The sequence below is a fragment of the Anser brachyrhynchus genome, assembly GCF_964034855.1.
Source record: "Anser brachyrhynchus genome assembly, chromosome: 7".
Lineage (NCBI taxonomy): Eukaryota > Metazoa > Chordata > Aves > Anseriformes > Anatidae > Anser > Anser brachyrhynchus.
The window spans coordinates 12454677-12470459 of record NC_137701.1 but is presented as its reverse complement, the minus strand read 5'-3'; the positions used below and the strand labels follow the sequence as shown (position 1 = coordinate 12470459).

At 41.3% G+C, this 15783-nt stretch overlaps 1 protein-coding gene across 13 annotated transcripts in view; it reads left to right on the top strand.

The window, feature by feature from the left end:
• The window catches only part of HDAC4 (histone deacetylase 4), a 252357-nt gene that overhangs the window by 163991 nt on the left and 72583 nt on the right, over positions 1-15783 (top strand). For all 13 annotated transcript variants that reach the window (XM_080599463.1, XM_080599474.1, XM_080599469.1 and 10 more), the window contains 4 exons: positions 5856-5987; positions 8879-8991; positions 13727-13843; positions 13930-14128. In XM_080599463.1, the coding sequence (XP_080455589.1) occupies positions 5856-5987; positions 8879-8991; positions 13727-13843; positions 13930-14128 (561 nt within the window). The remainder of the gene's footprint in view (positions 1-5855; positions 5988-8878; positions 8992-13726; positions 13844-13929; positions 14129-15783) is intronic.

The following is a 15783-nucleotide window of genomic DNA, read 5'->3' as shown; positions in this document are numbered from 1 at the left end:
ATTGACCTGCATGAGAAATCTGTATTGTTATAAATATCGTTTCCTGCTCCAAGTGGAGAACGTCAGTCTCTTTAATCCAAAAATAACTTAATAAAGACAAAAATCGCTTATTACCGTGATGCTACACAATAGCTCTTCAGACCAGACCATTGACATTTCAGAGACCAGAACAAACCGAAGCGCAGCTGGAGGAGCAGCAAATGCTTTCTTTATTCTCTCCATTTATTCTGACAGTCACATCTAAAAGCATGCTAGGGAATTCATCGCCCCTCTCTCTTTCCTTGGTGCCAGTGGCAGCTGTGGTGCTCCATGGGCAGCATTGAGCTTTGCCGAGACGCAAAAGGAGCAGCTGCCCCCTCAGGAGCTCTGCTAAAACATCTCAGGTGCACTTCTAGCATGAGTGCTGGGGATCGGAAGGGGTAAAGCAGAGACTTTCATTGGAAGTGCCTCTGGAAGAAATATATTTATGTGACCAGGTTTGTTCTGTCCAGAGCTGAGTGAATTTGGCCTTTGGTACGCGGCCTGTAGCAGGAAGGAGAAGCAAATCTGAGCCCGGAGTGTGTGCTGAGGCATGATGGCCACGTGCCTGTCTTCTGTGGGACAGCTCTGACCACAAGCATCGCATGAACAGCACCTGGAGTGGTACCTTTGAGTGAGTCTCCGACCTGAAACCCAGAGCGCTGGTGTGCAGAGCAGGTCCCAGCTCAAGGACAAGCTCTGGCCTGGGCCGAGAGCCACTGATTTTGGGTGACAGGGGCAACACTGCGTGCTTTGTCCCACCTTGGGCTTTTATATATTAGCAAGTTACATTTTAGTTAAATTCAGTGTAGTTCTTGAGTTTAAAATGTCTCCAGGGCTATTCTGGGGAGAAATATATATGGGAAGATGACCCCCAAAAGCTGTGGCCGCCATGGGTCGCTCACTGCGATCCCCCTGGTTTGTGGAGCTGCTCCCTGCCCTGGCGCTGAGGCAGCTCATAGCCCCGTCTGCTGCAGGCACTGCAGCTTTCCTGGGCTGGACAGGAATTCCAAGTTCTTCTCTTTCCCCTCTGCAGAGCTCAGTGCTGTTTTAAACACCTCACTGGAGAAACTCGTTTGGAGGGCTTCGTTCTCTCCTCTCTTTCCGTTCTTTATCCCCTTCCACATCTCCTGTCTTTCTTCACGGATAATACTTTGAAGACTGCAAAGTTGCTGTCCTTCTTTCCAAGTCTAAATGCAGAGACAAGATGTGGCATTTCCACATGTTTGTTTTTCTAGTCCAGTTTTGGCTGTTCACAATGGAAACCTTAGTGGTGCTCAGTTATGCTGCCATTTTGCGTGTTTCTGTAGTCAGGCAAGCAAATGATAGCGAAGCTGTAAAAAGTGTGAACATTGTGTGCTCGGTTTAATGGGTGTTAAAACCTCCTTTCTGCTGCTTAGATGCTGAGGCTACTAAACTTGAGCATGAAAAATGCCAAGTATTAGCTTTTAATAAGTTTTCATTTTAAGGACACGGTCTTCCATAAATACAAAAAATAGCCTTTCCACAGAGCTCTTAAACAGTGCTCATGCCAACACAGGGCTAGGTGAAAAAGAAAGAAAACCCAGCAAATACCACTTATCTAGCCCTTTCTAATGTTGCTTCTGTGTTCCAAGATGTATTATTTCAGGTCATGCTATCTGTCATGGTACCTAGCACATAAACATAGAGTTTGTTTCTGCAGAAGACTAGGTCTTGTTCTCATTTTCCTTTCCAGTTTGGGAATTTTCACCTGCTGTTTGTGCCCTGTGGTGCCTGTCTCCCCGGGTACATTTGTCAAGGACCATATTCTTCTCCTCCTGACTAGCTAGGCCAGGATCCAGTATTTTTGGAGGGGAGAGTCCACGATGTCCACATGGAGAAATAGCCAGGCAGGGGAGGAAAGAAGTCACACAGCAGGAAGCAAATGCTGAATTGCAGAGCCTGTGGTCTCTCTTGGTGAAACAAAAGATAATTTTTCTTTATTAAAATTCTGGTGTGTGTAAAAGGCCTGCTTTAGACAGGTTTCTCTCTTCCTCTCCTTTATTTAGTCTTGGGGTGACCCAGACTCTAGGAAAGTGACAAGGTAATTGTGTTGGTCTTCCCCTGGCTGGTGAGGCTTAGTATGCAATCTAAAAAAAAAAATAATTACAAAAGCATAAGAGCCTTTCTCAGTCTCCAGCTCCCAAAATTAACATACACAAGGACTGGAATTAGAGTTTTCATGGTGCATTGTTTGCTTTTTTTCATAGATGTGGATGGGTAATGGGAACAGGGCAAACTCTGTTCAGGATTTTGTGTTTTTAACTTGCACAGACTTAATGTCAGATTAGTTCAGCGGCTTAGTGGATGCAGTTCCAGGAAGAAAACAATGAGAATGACATAAATGTTGAAGAATTGGATTACATGGGTCCTGCTGCAATAAATGAAGTAAAAGAGGGGTATCTTGGGTTTGAGCCTGTGAAAACTAGGGAAGCTTTTGGCTTATGTTCTAGTTATTAATTTACTCACTTGGAGAAAAACAAAATATTCTTTGAATAAATCCTTATTATAGGCCAAATTAAGTATGTCACTGCTTAAGAAATCCCACAGGCTTTGCTGAAGCTGACTCAGACTTGGGCTTGTGCTTCATTACTTTGCTAAACAGGAATCAAACTGATTTTTTTAATAAATTCACAGCATTTGTTTAAAAGACTTCTCCACCTTAAGATGTAGAAGACCAGCAAGTTTTATATTTCAGTTTACAGTTCTCAAAATTACTCTAGATAGAAGTCATGGGGAGCAACACTTTGTCTGGACATGTGGCCTGACAGGATGAGTATCGAGAGGTTTTTAGTGGAATTGGTGTTCCTCAGAGAAAATTGAGCTTGTGTTGACTGTCTGGCACTGATAGTTGTGTTGCTCAAATCTATACTTTATTCTTTTGAAGGACAGCTCTCTTTAGTTTAAAAACATTTTTTTATTATTTAGTAGTTTAAAAACCATATGAATAAGCTGAAATTATTGTTCTGAGTTTTGGAAAGGCCTGTATTGAAAACTAAGTATTTTATTATGAAATATGATACATGGAAATTCTTTGAATTTGTTCCGCACACAATTCTTTGAGGCTGTTCTGCACTGCTGGTACTGTGGTTTAATTCCCTTCCTTTGGATTAGATAACGCCATATTAGAGGCATGTAGGAATTATGCTCTCTGTGTTCTTGATGACACATTAGATTTGAGATCATATTTGGGGGAAAAACTTGCAGTTCTATGACAGGACAAAGACAGGGTGTATAATGTGTAGTGCTTTAAATAGACATTTTGGTCTATTTAAGAAAGCTTGATCCTCCAGCTGGGGAAGCGAAGGAGGAGTATACAGAATACTTTGCCTGAAAATACTTCTGTCTGGCAAATTATCATATGCCTCTTTGGCCCTAACTACTTCTTGAGCTGATTTCTCTTTTAAGTTTGTGATTCTCTGTGTTCATTTCCTTCCTGTTACATGGAAGGACTTTTTGTTGCGGCTGTATGTATGGGGATATTACATATCTGGTAGTGCTAGGTAATCCATGATCCCCAGATCTGTCCTTCCTGATGATTTTTAAGGTGTTTGCAATCAATTCATTCTCTGTGCTTGAAAGCCATACAATTACTTGTCTATTCCCAACAGAAAGCATACGTCAGAGGAGCACCATGCAGGATATAAATTGCGCATGAATGAAATTTGCACTGAAGTACAATTTATATTGTCATGTTTTTCTTTGTCAGAAGACAGATCCTTTCAACAGCTGTGGCATAGGCTTGTATTTCATTTGCTGGTTGGCATTGCGAACGTATCTAAAATTGAACGGATCGGTATCTATCTGTGACACATTCCCATTTATTCTTTAAGATCTTGACCGGAGCATCTAGATGGTTACAAAAACTTAAGAGTTGCAAAAATTTTAAAAAATAAATTAAAGCATGCAGCCTGAGGTACTGAATGTTCTCATGCCCAGAGACTGCTTTAAAAATATTAAGGCAACTGCTGTTTTGAAGAGAATTTCATAAAGGAGCTAGTCGGAGTATATGCTTGTATTTTGTCTTGTCCACTCTTCTAATTTTGTCCTCCAAGCAAACGACAGATTTACATTTAGCCCCCTGCCATTTTATATGTAAATGTCCTATAAGATGATTCTCCCCTTTGCTAATGCACGTCGTACTGCATTTTAAGCATCATCTTGATGAATCTGACACTTTTTTTAGTGCTTCCTTTATCTCTTGCTGGCATTTTTCTGTCCAAAACAGTAATGAAAAGCTCTTTTTTTTCCCCTTCCAAAAGTTTCATCAAAGAACTGTTTTGATGGCTTAACTTTAAGCATTTGATCATGAATTCATCAGCTTCTGATTTTTGAGCCCTGCAATTAACATGATTGGTCTTGATCTTTTACATGACCTAGTGGTCAAAGCCAACTGCAGGGAAATATATCTGTAGCCAGACTTAGTTAATTCAAATCAGTTTGTAAACCCCATTTTAAGTCTTCTAAAGAAATGTAGATTATTGGCCCTGGAGTGTAGAGAGCTGGGTGTATCAGTAGTTAATGGTGAGAGCACAGGATTTGCTGGTTCAAAGGGATTAAGCTGCAGAGTTGTTAAGAGATTGAGGAATGGAGAAGATTGGGCCAGTTCACAAATCTCATAACTGTCAGGAGCCCTCAAGCACCAAAGCAGATATTTCATGTATACTCAGGAGATCACAAAGTTTACAGGGAAAATCATCTCACAGGAGGAATCTTGACTTAAGGCTTCATTACCTTTATAAAAACTTGATAAGCTGTGCAGTGCGAATGTGTTCAGCGTTGCCAGTTGTCATTAACCCGGAGATATTAGGGGATCCCAGGAGTTCTGCTTTGACTTTTGGAGAAATGAAATCTAAGGATTTGGGTACGGCAGAAGTTTCTATTTAAGAGGATATTTCAGCTGTATGGTGTACACAAAGCAAGTCAGACTGTGGTCTCAGGAAATAGATGCACACCTACTTTTGGCAGCCCTGAATTTTTGAAGTATTTGATGTGTTTTTAGATATGGTTTAATTTTGTGGCTGTGATGATGTAACCAAGTATCTCCCCAAATAAACAAACCTTCTCCGCCCTGGCCTCGGCTTTAGCATTGCCCACACTCTAATGCCCTTTTGCTTGAATTGACGCTGATGCTCATCAGATCCCAAGGCAAGGTGCTCCAGGGAGCTGAACCAGTGAGAAAACATTCACCTTTTTTTTTGTTGTGTGGTTTGATTTGGGTTGCTTTTTTGTTGTTTTGTTTTGGTTTGTTTTTTTTCCCATCTTTTCTGGTGTACCTCCCTCAGCCAGCTCACACTGTGGTCAGATGACTCCAAGGGTGTGGGGCTGCCCATTTCAGCAACACATTGCAGATAGTGTCCCAGCCCCACACCGATGCTCCATGCTGACCAAGCAGCAGCATCTCAGCCATCTCACCGATTCCTGTATTGATTTTTAGATCTCATAAGTTAGGTTCTACCACTGGCTTGGAAGAAAGTTGGGCAGTGGCAGGAAACTGGGGAGCGTGAGTGGTGCTCTCTGATCTAGCCCAAATGAGTTCACAGTCATTAGAGAGACAACACGGCAGGATGATTATTATTTTTAATTTAAATGTCACTGACTTTCATTATCAGTGAATTCAGATAATACACAAGCTGGAACCTTTTCATTATATTTAGAAGTCTTTGTTCCAAATATATGGTATCGAATGACTAATTTTGTTTAGGCTTTTGCAAATGATGAATTGTAATTCAGCCTTTGCATTGAGTAAAAAATCTACTGAAGTAATATTAACTCAAACACTGTTTGCTTTTCCTTTTTTTTTTTTTTTTGTTCAGCATCTGAACCCAACCTGAAACTACGATCCAGACTAAAGCAAAAAGTTGCTGAAAGACGGAGCAGCCCCCTCTTGCGCAGAAAAGATGGTCCGGTGGTTACTGCTCTGAAGAAGCGCCCGCTGGATGTCACAGGTAGGTTGGGTAGGCAACAGAAGTTGTGCTGCCAGCCACAAGCTCAATGAAGTGTCCCTTCCCAAAAGCAACTCCTGCATCTAGTTAATTTGCGATCTGGATCTCTTGTGTGCCTCTGAATGTTGGAGAAACTTTGATACTGTTGGTGGAGTTCACTAGTGGGTGATGCCGGTGCGTTCCAGCAGCGCAGGTCCTTGGGTACCCATCTACTGGGACAGCACTGCCAACTCAATGGGCATCTTTTGTAGCTACTTTTAAGACCTGTGTAGATGCAGCTATGCCACCAGAGTGCTATTTTTTCCTGAGTATTTCTATGATCTTCAGCAACAAGTTGCAGAGAAATAAAATTTCCAAAAGGTGCTTCTACTAATATCCATGGGGAGGCCATAACTCATAACTGTCTTCCTCCAGTAGTAAATGCTTTACAACCCTGGTATGTTTTAGGCTTTGGGCAGATTGCCACAGTTCCTTGTTAAGTAATTATGTTGAAGTTTTAAAACATGTAAGGGTTTTTTTTATTTAATATACGTAGCTGGTATTTTTGACTACTTATATGACAGTTTCTTGTCGAAAAATAGTATTCTTCTGGGAATAAATTTCGTAAGGAGGAATCAGAGTAAACTAGACTGTATAGATCACCATAAAGTTAATTCTTAGCACCATCTAGGGATGCCTCTGTGTAAGTACCACTACGTGACTGCTTTCTCAGACTTTGATCTCCTCTTGAAAGCATGCTGTCATCATTCACACAAACTCAAAGTGAGCTCTCTTAGAGAGCCTGGTGGCTTCGGGACATCCGGGGGCAGCTAGGCACTGCTCTGTGTCAGAGCCCCTCCGTTTGCAGAGGAAATGGATTTCAACAGCTATGCATAATTTATGTCAGATCTGAAAATCGAATTTGCTTCATTCCTCATGTACCGCTCTATGTCACGTGGCTTTTAGGATAAATCAGGCCCTAGTGTCTGACCACTTGATCCCAGCAATATCTTCACAAATGGCAGTGGAAGCTGCTGCTTCTCACTGAGCATGGACCTGGTTCAGGAAGGCAGCCCAGAGCCTGGGTAGGAAAATATCTGAGCAAAGATGAGCAGGAGGTGAACTGTGCCCGTGCTTGTAGCTGGCTCTTGGTGCACAGGTGGGAATGAAGAGGGTTTGAATGTTGGTTAGAGCAGTTACAGTAAGAGGGGACTTTTAACATTCCCTCTCCAAGGATGAGAAAATATTTTTAGTCCCTGAAGAATAAATCTTCATAGAGTCACAGTTTGAATGTGCCAGGTACTTTTCCTGTCTCTAGGTACTATACGTAAGATCTAATATGTTGTAGTTAAGGATGTGGTACCAAAGAAAAGCACATGCTTTCCATACAGTCAGAATATTTCTCCAAAATTTTTAGACTCCCTTCAAGTTGCTTTTCATGGAGAAGTTCAGTGTTATGTGCTCAGTCGGGTGTTACTCACTGCTCAGTTTTCTTGATTACAAGATTACAAGCAGCCTCCCCAAATGCAGAGCCAATAAATAGCAGCAAGGCTTTTAAAATATATATATATATTATTTTTTTAACTTTGATACTTTGCTGGAGGTCCTCGCAATGATCAGAATAACAAAACAGTATATACAGAATAATGCCACAAAAGAAATGATTAAAAAAAAAATCCCTGGAATTGTAACAATTGACTTTTATTTCTACTGGGGTGTCCTAGAGCAGTTAGGCGAGTGCTGCAGCCTGAACCATTGCAGCTGCTGAGAGATTCTTCTGGCAATGGGTAAATCCTGTGCTTGGAAAGGAGGAAATAAAAAAATAATAATGTTATTTGCCTTCCAAAACAAAAGGAGAAACACTGGAAGCTGTGCCATGCACCAGGTGAGAGACCTTCTGAGGGAAGTTTTCTGGCTGTTGCAATTTCATATGCTGTTTTTTGTTTGTTGTTATTTCTGCCTCAGTAATGGGGAGGCTTTGATTTCAAGCTGGCCAACTCTGTGGTTCTGGTTAGTGAGTTCACAGGGAACGTGTTGATTAAACATACAAAGCTGAGAGGATTTTGTGAGTGTTCAGTTGATAACAGAATTATTTGGGGGCATTAACTCTGCACTGGGTCTTTCCAGTGAGAAAGTGTTTTACTCCCACTTGGAGAAAGAGTGGAGAAGACCTACCAAAAAAGAAGGCAGTGTCCTGAAAGTAGTTGCTCTTGGACCCTCTGTCGTTTTGCCTGAATTTTTGTGAGAGGTGCTCAGCCATGACTATGACTGTCTGTCCGTTCCCATGTCACTCAAGCAGCTTTTAAAACTCTTAAAATGATTTAATTTGCCTCTCCCACTGGCCTGCACTGGAAAGTCTCAGTGCCTCTGCATGGAAGTGGAGGTCAGCTCTCGTGCCAGCTCAGGGTAAGGGCTCGGCTTTGGCCATGTGCCTGCAGTAAATCCAGAGGCACCTGAGGACTGCATGGGAGAACGTCCACAGTGAGATGGTTCCCTTGTCATTCGAGCAGGATGTCCGAAGCAACTCGTGGTGAGAGGGAGTCGTTAGGATTATGGACTAAAGGGGGAGAGAAACGCTCCAGAAAAATGAAACAGGACAATCCAGCATATTCCAGTTTGGCCTCTGTAAGGTTTCCTTGTCTTTTATCATCTTCCAATTGTATTTAAGGTTATTAATATACTATAAGAGAAATCCCCATGAGGTGAACACATAAATCAGGTAAGTAGGTACTTGGACAGGCTGTTTGAAAGTGTGTTTGTCAGTGTGTTTGCTTAAGAGCCCTGTGAAGATTTAAAAGGGAGATGGGAAGGAGGGTTGCCTTCCTCCAAAACAAAACTTGAGGGGTTGTTATCTGTCTAAATATCATCTCAGAGATTGCTTGTAATGCTAAAAGTTGGTTTTGGATGTGTTTTAGACTCTGCATGCAACAGTGCTCCTGGATCTGGTCCCAGCTCTCCAAACAACAGCTCCAATAACATAAGCGCCGAGAATGGAATTACGGGATCAGTCACGAGTATTCAAGCAGAGGTACAGAGCCCTTCCTTTCTCTAAGTTTAACACTTGGGTTTCTAATCAGTTTGCACAGAGTTTTAGGCATTTAGGCATACAAACCAGTGTGCAGCACACTAAAAAACCCAGATCATGACTTGAAGAGGGCTTGGGGAATTTACCTCTCAAGCTGGGCAGACAGGATGCATTACCTGATTATTAAATCTAGTTTGAGCCAGCTCTCAAGCTGCTTGTGGTAACTTGTAGTGGTTTTATTGTGAGTAGAGAGTAAAAATAAAATGATTTGACATTGTAAAACATCGAGAGTATTTCCTGGACGAATACAAGGATTTTAAAATTTGGGGCATTTGTTCTCTTACAGTGTACACAGGGTGAACTTTTTGTTTGCAGTAGGTTCGTGAAAGTGTGGCCAAACCATAACCGGATTAGAGGAAACAGATTTAACCTTTTCCTCCCCACTCAGGATTTGGAAGCATGGTGCCAGATACTGTGTGCTAGTTTTTAATCCCATAAGCTCTCACCATCGCTTGAGACTTCTCCTGCGGATGTCAAAGGCAGGGTATCTGGCTGGACAAAGAGGAGGTTGATTCAACAGAGCAGCTCCTGTGTTCAGGGTTACTGAAGCCCCCCTTTTTCTAAAGGCAGATTTTGGGTTGTGGGCCATGTTGACTGGCTCCCACTAAGAGCCTTAGGTGTAGAAGACCAGGGTGGTTGTGTCATGTCACCGGTGTATTTCCTTTTATCCAGCTTACCGTTTGCAGTTCCCCCCATGAATATAGTGTCTGTCTTAACATCAGGACTGTAAAAACAAGCTTGGGCTTGTTTTCCCCAAATTGTCATTTAGAGTTGAAAAGGACTTCTTACAGCAGAAATGTAGGCCCTTTTCACTTTCTAGGTTTGTACGGGTTTTCACTTTATTTTTATTTCTAATGTAGCGTAGCATGTAGGCATATTCCCTGCATTAATACTCCACCCTCTCCCCTGCCGACTTACCCAACATATAACTCCATCCACTTTATTGTAGACCTTAAAGGATTAAGTCAATTACTGTAAGGATTGAAACAGTGTAAGTTAGAATCTTCGCCTGACACTGGGAACTGAAGCTGTTCTGAAGAAATGTGTTTTTTTGAGATGCACACTGTCTGTTAGTTGGAGGAGATCTGGGAAGAGATGTTACGGGTGGGGTTGTTTATCAGGTTTGCAGAACTGAAGCCTGGCTGAGCTGGTGGCACGTCTTAGGTACGTTCCTGTTAGCCCCAGGAGAATGAGTGCTTAGCAGCGGTCAGTCATACCTATACTTTGTGCACGGCAAACTTCCAAGCACTAATGATGGAATTGTTTGGATTTGACAGTTCCTTGTGATATAAACATTATGGGAATGTTCCTGCTAGTCAGTATTATGTCCTGAAGGTGTATATGAAGATGTAGCATACTCCTTAACCATTTAATTTTTCAAATAAATAATTTGAGCTAATTATCTGTGACTAGACCCCCAATACCTAATAAAATGGACACAAACTGTAAAAAAATGGTTTTGATCAACTTCTAGTAATGCAGCAATTTTGTAAGTCAGGCTTAGGCATGAGGGGTGCAGACAATTTGGAAGAAAATCCATGTACTGCCAAAATGTATAACTGGGAGTTGAAACCAAAAATGTCAAAGACAACCACCTTCCCTTTACCTCTTTTGCAACTGTACTGCAGTGCCTAACTCACAGTAATGCCACTGCATGCAAGAAAGGAAGCTCCTTGATATAAGGTTCTTGAAAGAGCAACACTTCATGCATCATTTCCAAAAAAAAAAATTATACAAAAAGGAGGAGTCATGTAATTTCCCTGAAAAGAACGTATAAAGCTTTTTCACCTTTTCATGATTTTTGGAAAATTAGGAAAATATACAAATTATTTAGTTTTAATTTTAGAGATGTGCAGGGCTGCGTAAAGTATATTGGATCGTTTCTATCACAAAACAGAAGAAAACGTACATCACCATGTGATGGCAAACAGAACATCGATAACCCGTTGCACAAATTGTTCTCCTCCCAGCATCTGAATGGCTTAGCTAAATGTCCTAGTCCTTTGCAATAGTTCTGGGGGAAATGGCTTTGCATCTCGTGTTGTGTGATATTAGCTGATCCATTTGCCTAGAGAGGTTTATTTGGGAAAAGATGGGCATGGCAGGATTTTGGTTTCTTTGAAATCGTCTTTAGTATAAGAAGTGTTACCTTGTAGCCCAGGTGTTTAAGATTTCTTTGATACCAGTTGACCAGGCTTTTATCATTTTCCCAATTTTGCATATTGTATATATTTAAATGTTTATGAAAAAATAACATTGCCAGCTTTAAGTATTTCATGGTTAGCTTTATTTTCTAATTTTAAATGAGAAATATGTCTCTGCTTGTTAGTTTGCTAGGTCGGCTCCAAACCATTTCAGATATGTTGGAACATGGTACTTCATTGTTTAAGTGCTTGCCTTCAGTGTAGAAAGACTAGAGCTCTCTGCCTCCTTTAAAATAGGCAATATCTATTTTTAAATAGTGTTTTTAAATCTAAAGTTTTTTTCTGTCTTGGAAAGGTACATGATATTCATTGCCATTGTAGTTGATACAAGTCTATAAAAAGTACTCGATTACAGACAGAAATTGTACATGCTGAAATTGTTCTCTTCTGTGCAATTCTAAAAATGTTTGTGTATAACCCATAGATGGGATCTGTATATTTAAAGTGATGATAATGCTGCTAAATATCATATGCTGATAATGTCAAGCTGCTGTACTTTTCTCATCATTGTTTTTAAAACAAATCCCCAGGAGATAGTTTGAGGCACAACTACACTGTATTGATTGTTCAAAGAGAAAATTGATGTCGTTTTGTTTCGTTTATGATATCAGTAAAATATTTCATTACTCTGCTGGCAATAACTATCTTATTCTCAATGTGGCATGCTAACATTTTGTATTACTTAAATTAAAGCAAAATTGCCAGTGGTGTTCAAAATTACTTGGAAAAAGAAGTGTGTGGGTATGCACAATCATATGCCCTTAGCAGGTAGCATTCAACAGCAAAATGCTTTTTTCCAATTTCCTCCTTTGTGGCAGCAAATTTTGAACTAAGATCTTAAAAACAGATTTACTCTTTAATATATTTTCAATAAGCTTGACTGACATTAATGAAGGCACAAGAAGACAAAGGGAAATAAATCACTTTACAGATGAAATTTTGCATAGTGTCATATGAAAACTAAGTGACTTTGCTGAATTATGGCATTTAGATGTGGTTGGACACTGGAAGAATGAGCAGCAGGTTTGTGGCACATTGAAGAGCACATTTGAAAGCACAGCCCCGTGTCTAAGAAAGGTGACAAACACAGTCGTGGGAGGCTTTGCTTTTCTTGCACAGGCAGCACTAGCTCCAGGTAGCAGAGCTGGGGTGCCCTGTTAAAGCTGGCCTGCTTACATTTCTGTAAAGCACGGAGGCAGGATTGCTTCTGAAGTTTGCCATGTATAGATTCTTTGTTTTTCAATAATTGTTCTCACATTAGTGCTTTTTTTCCCCCAAGTGGTTGCTGTAGTGGTGTTACGCACCAAGTTTCACCTTAGAGTCTTTGAGGGAGAAAAGGAGGTTTTTGTTACCCAGAAGTGATCCACCCAGTTCTGCAACCAAGGAAATAACCTGCAAAGTCTTACAGGACTATGAGTTTAGGTCTGAAATGTATAAAGCCATTACTCAGATCTCTGTTACACTGATACACATTGTGCCATAGTATAATATTGCATTAATCGTTGTCCCTTTTTTTTCCACAGTAGCACCTGAGTTAAAAGTGTAAAATTCTGCAGGAAGTCTTTCTGAAATCTAAATGCTATTTTATTTAAGTTGGAAAATCACCTACCGGTGAGAATTCGGTGTGATCAGAACGCTTGTTTCTTAACAGAAAAATCAGGCAGTTTAAATTAATGTAATTTTTATAATGGGCTTTCTACCAACTATTTCAAATCAATCTCATTTTAAACTTAGGTATTTTTACTTAAGTGTTTCTCCTTTAAATGGCCATAAGGTAATTCAGTAAATCTCACATTTCATCCTGAAAATCAGGAAATAGCTACATAAGTACAACCTTAAGGGTTTTTGATGGAATTTTGAAGTCTGATTTAAGGTAAAGCACACTAGTAAATAGCATAAATTGTCTGCGATTTGCTAAAGAAAACAACAGCCATCGTAATGCCTCTTCTCTTTTTTTAAGGTAATCTGTTTTAGCTTTAAAAGGGCAAACACTTTAGAAGGACAAGTTAGCTGTTAAATCTTTGCAAAAGCTTTTTGCAGTGGCCCTGCATGAAGACTGCGTGGAAGCAGAGCACTGGTGAGGACGCACAGGTGATCTTTAATCTCCAAGCGAGATCCAATAAAGAGTGAAAGGTCTCTCAGTAGGGCAGCGATGCTGGCGGCAGCTGCAGAGCGAGATCGTCCCTGTGATGTTTACCCTGGCCTTGTCACTGCTGTGGGAGGCGGTGAGAAATCAGAGGGCTCTGCGGTCACAGCAGTGGTGCTCGGGGCAGCTCTGCAGATGAATCTCATCTGCACGCACTTAGGCTGGATCCAAAGCACAGCTTACCTCCCTCGTTCGGTATTTCCAGTGTCAGAAGTGAAGTTTCCTGCTCTGTATGTTTCTGATGTGTGATTATAGCCAGTGTAAGGTGTCCCCCCTCCAATCTGCAGATGCTGTCTGACTGGGGCAATGTTCTCCATTTTGTTTCCAGACCAGCCTGGCTCATAGACTTGTGAATCGTGAAGGCTCGGTAACACAGCTTCCGCTCTACACATCTCCTTCTTTGCCCAACATCACGCTAGGACTGCCTGCAACTGGCCCTTCCAGCGTAAGTGATGGGGGTTGCAGTCCATAAACTGTTGCTTGCACTGATTTATCCCTTAACCCACCGTGACATCACCTGTGCATTTGCAGGGAGGATCAGCACAGCAGGATGCTGAAAGACTTACTATCCCAACCTTACAGCAGCGGATCTCGTTGTTTCCTGGCACCCACCTCACTCCCTACCTGAGCACTACAACGTTGGAAAGAGATGGGGGAACCGCACATAACCCTCTCCTGCAACACATGGTCTTACTGGAACAGCCAACTGCACAAACTCCCTTAGTCACAGGTGAGCACACGGTAGATAATGCACAAAGCCTGATATGTAGTCCCAGCAGGGGAAGGAGAGCAAATGGCATCCACTGTTTTTTTCTATCTCTTTTACAAAAGAGATACCGTATTATCTATACATTCTGTAGGTTTAACATATAAACTTGCAGGATGCGTTTGTTCATTGATACACTGGGTGGTTGCAACATTTGCAAAATCAGGGGTTGATCACATCATCCAGAGGTGGGAGGAAGCTGCCTTGTCATTTTGGTGAAATGATAGTAGATAGTACTACCTGCAAACTTATGCTTTGCTTATGGATGTAACAACTTAAAGCTATATTGTTAGAGTTCTAACCACTGTAGATGAAAGTGGCAACAAAAATGTTGTGTCTTGTGATTACCCATCCTGTTTATCACTGGTGGTTGCTATTCCATGTATAACAGAGGCACACATTTGCAAAATCACAGATTAAAATACTGGCTTTTCATCATTATTATAAATGGCAAAAACATGGCAAAATCAACTGCATTCAAACAGATTGTATTTGTTTGTATATGTTACATTTGCAGTATGTTAATTGCTTTGAATCACTCCCTGTGTCATGTTTTCAGAATTAAGTACCTGTGGGAAGGCGTATTTCTATAAATAGGGCTGATTCAAAGCACTGTTCCCCAGTAGGATGCATTTCTATTTTACGTTGTGTAGTGCTGGGACAAAGGATGGTCTGCGTAAATTACAGACGTGTTGATTTTTATTTCTTTCATTCCATTTCTAATGGAATTTTTTCAGGTGGTGAGGCCCTGGCCCAGGCTGCCCAGAGGAGCTGTGGGTGCCCCATCCCTGGCAGTGCTCAAGGCCAGTCTGGATGGGGCTGGGGGGAAGTGTTGCAAAGGGGTTGGACTCCATGATCTTTAAGGTCCCTTCCAGCCCAAAGCATTCTATGATTCTGTGAAGTTCTTGAGAGATGTTGATTGCTGAAACATTACAGCACTGCTGTCTGGTTTGGCTCATGTCTGATCTTACATTCAAATTCCAGGAATATATATGGGGTTGTGTTAAGCTTATAAACATGTACATATGGGGAATCTGAAGCATGGAAGTATGGTGTTTAACTCACACTCTCAGAGCCTTGAGAGTGGTTTGTACAGTTTCCACGAACCTTTATGTAGTTTCCTCTTGCCTTCTTCTGTCACGGTGGTCGTGGAATGATGAGGTTGCTCAGTCATGATGTGTCTCTTCACCAGTTGCCCTTTGCCCAAGGACTGTTGATGAAGAGTCACTGGGGAAGATTTCCTCTCTTATCACATCACCAAAACTTTTTTCTCTGTTCATGCTGGCGTTTGCTTTAAAGCAAATGTAGGGAGTGCTGTTCTGTTTCCTATTCCACCTCTCTGAAAGCTCCCATCCGCTAAGTGTACTGTGTGTGCTTCCAAGTGTATTCCTTCTAGTCCACCTGCTACGTGTGGTGTTTTCAGAGCAAGTACAACTTGTTACAAACCAACACTTAGGAGAAATATTCACTATACAGCAGAGCAGCAACAAGAAACACACGTTCCAGATGCAGCAACTGAACCAGAGCAAGCTAACACGTGGTCTCAAAAGCCCTAAGTGGACTGGCTGCCAGACTACAGTCAGTACTTATAATTTCCTCGGAAGCAAAGTGGAGTTTAT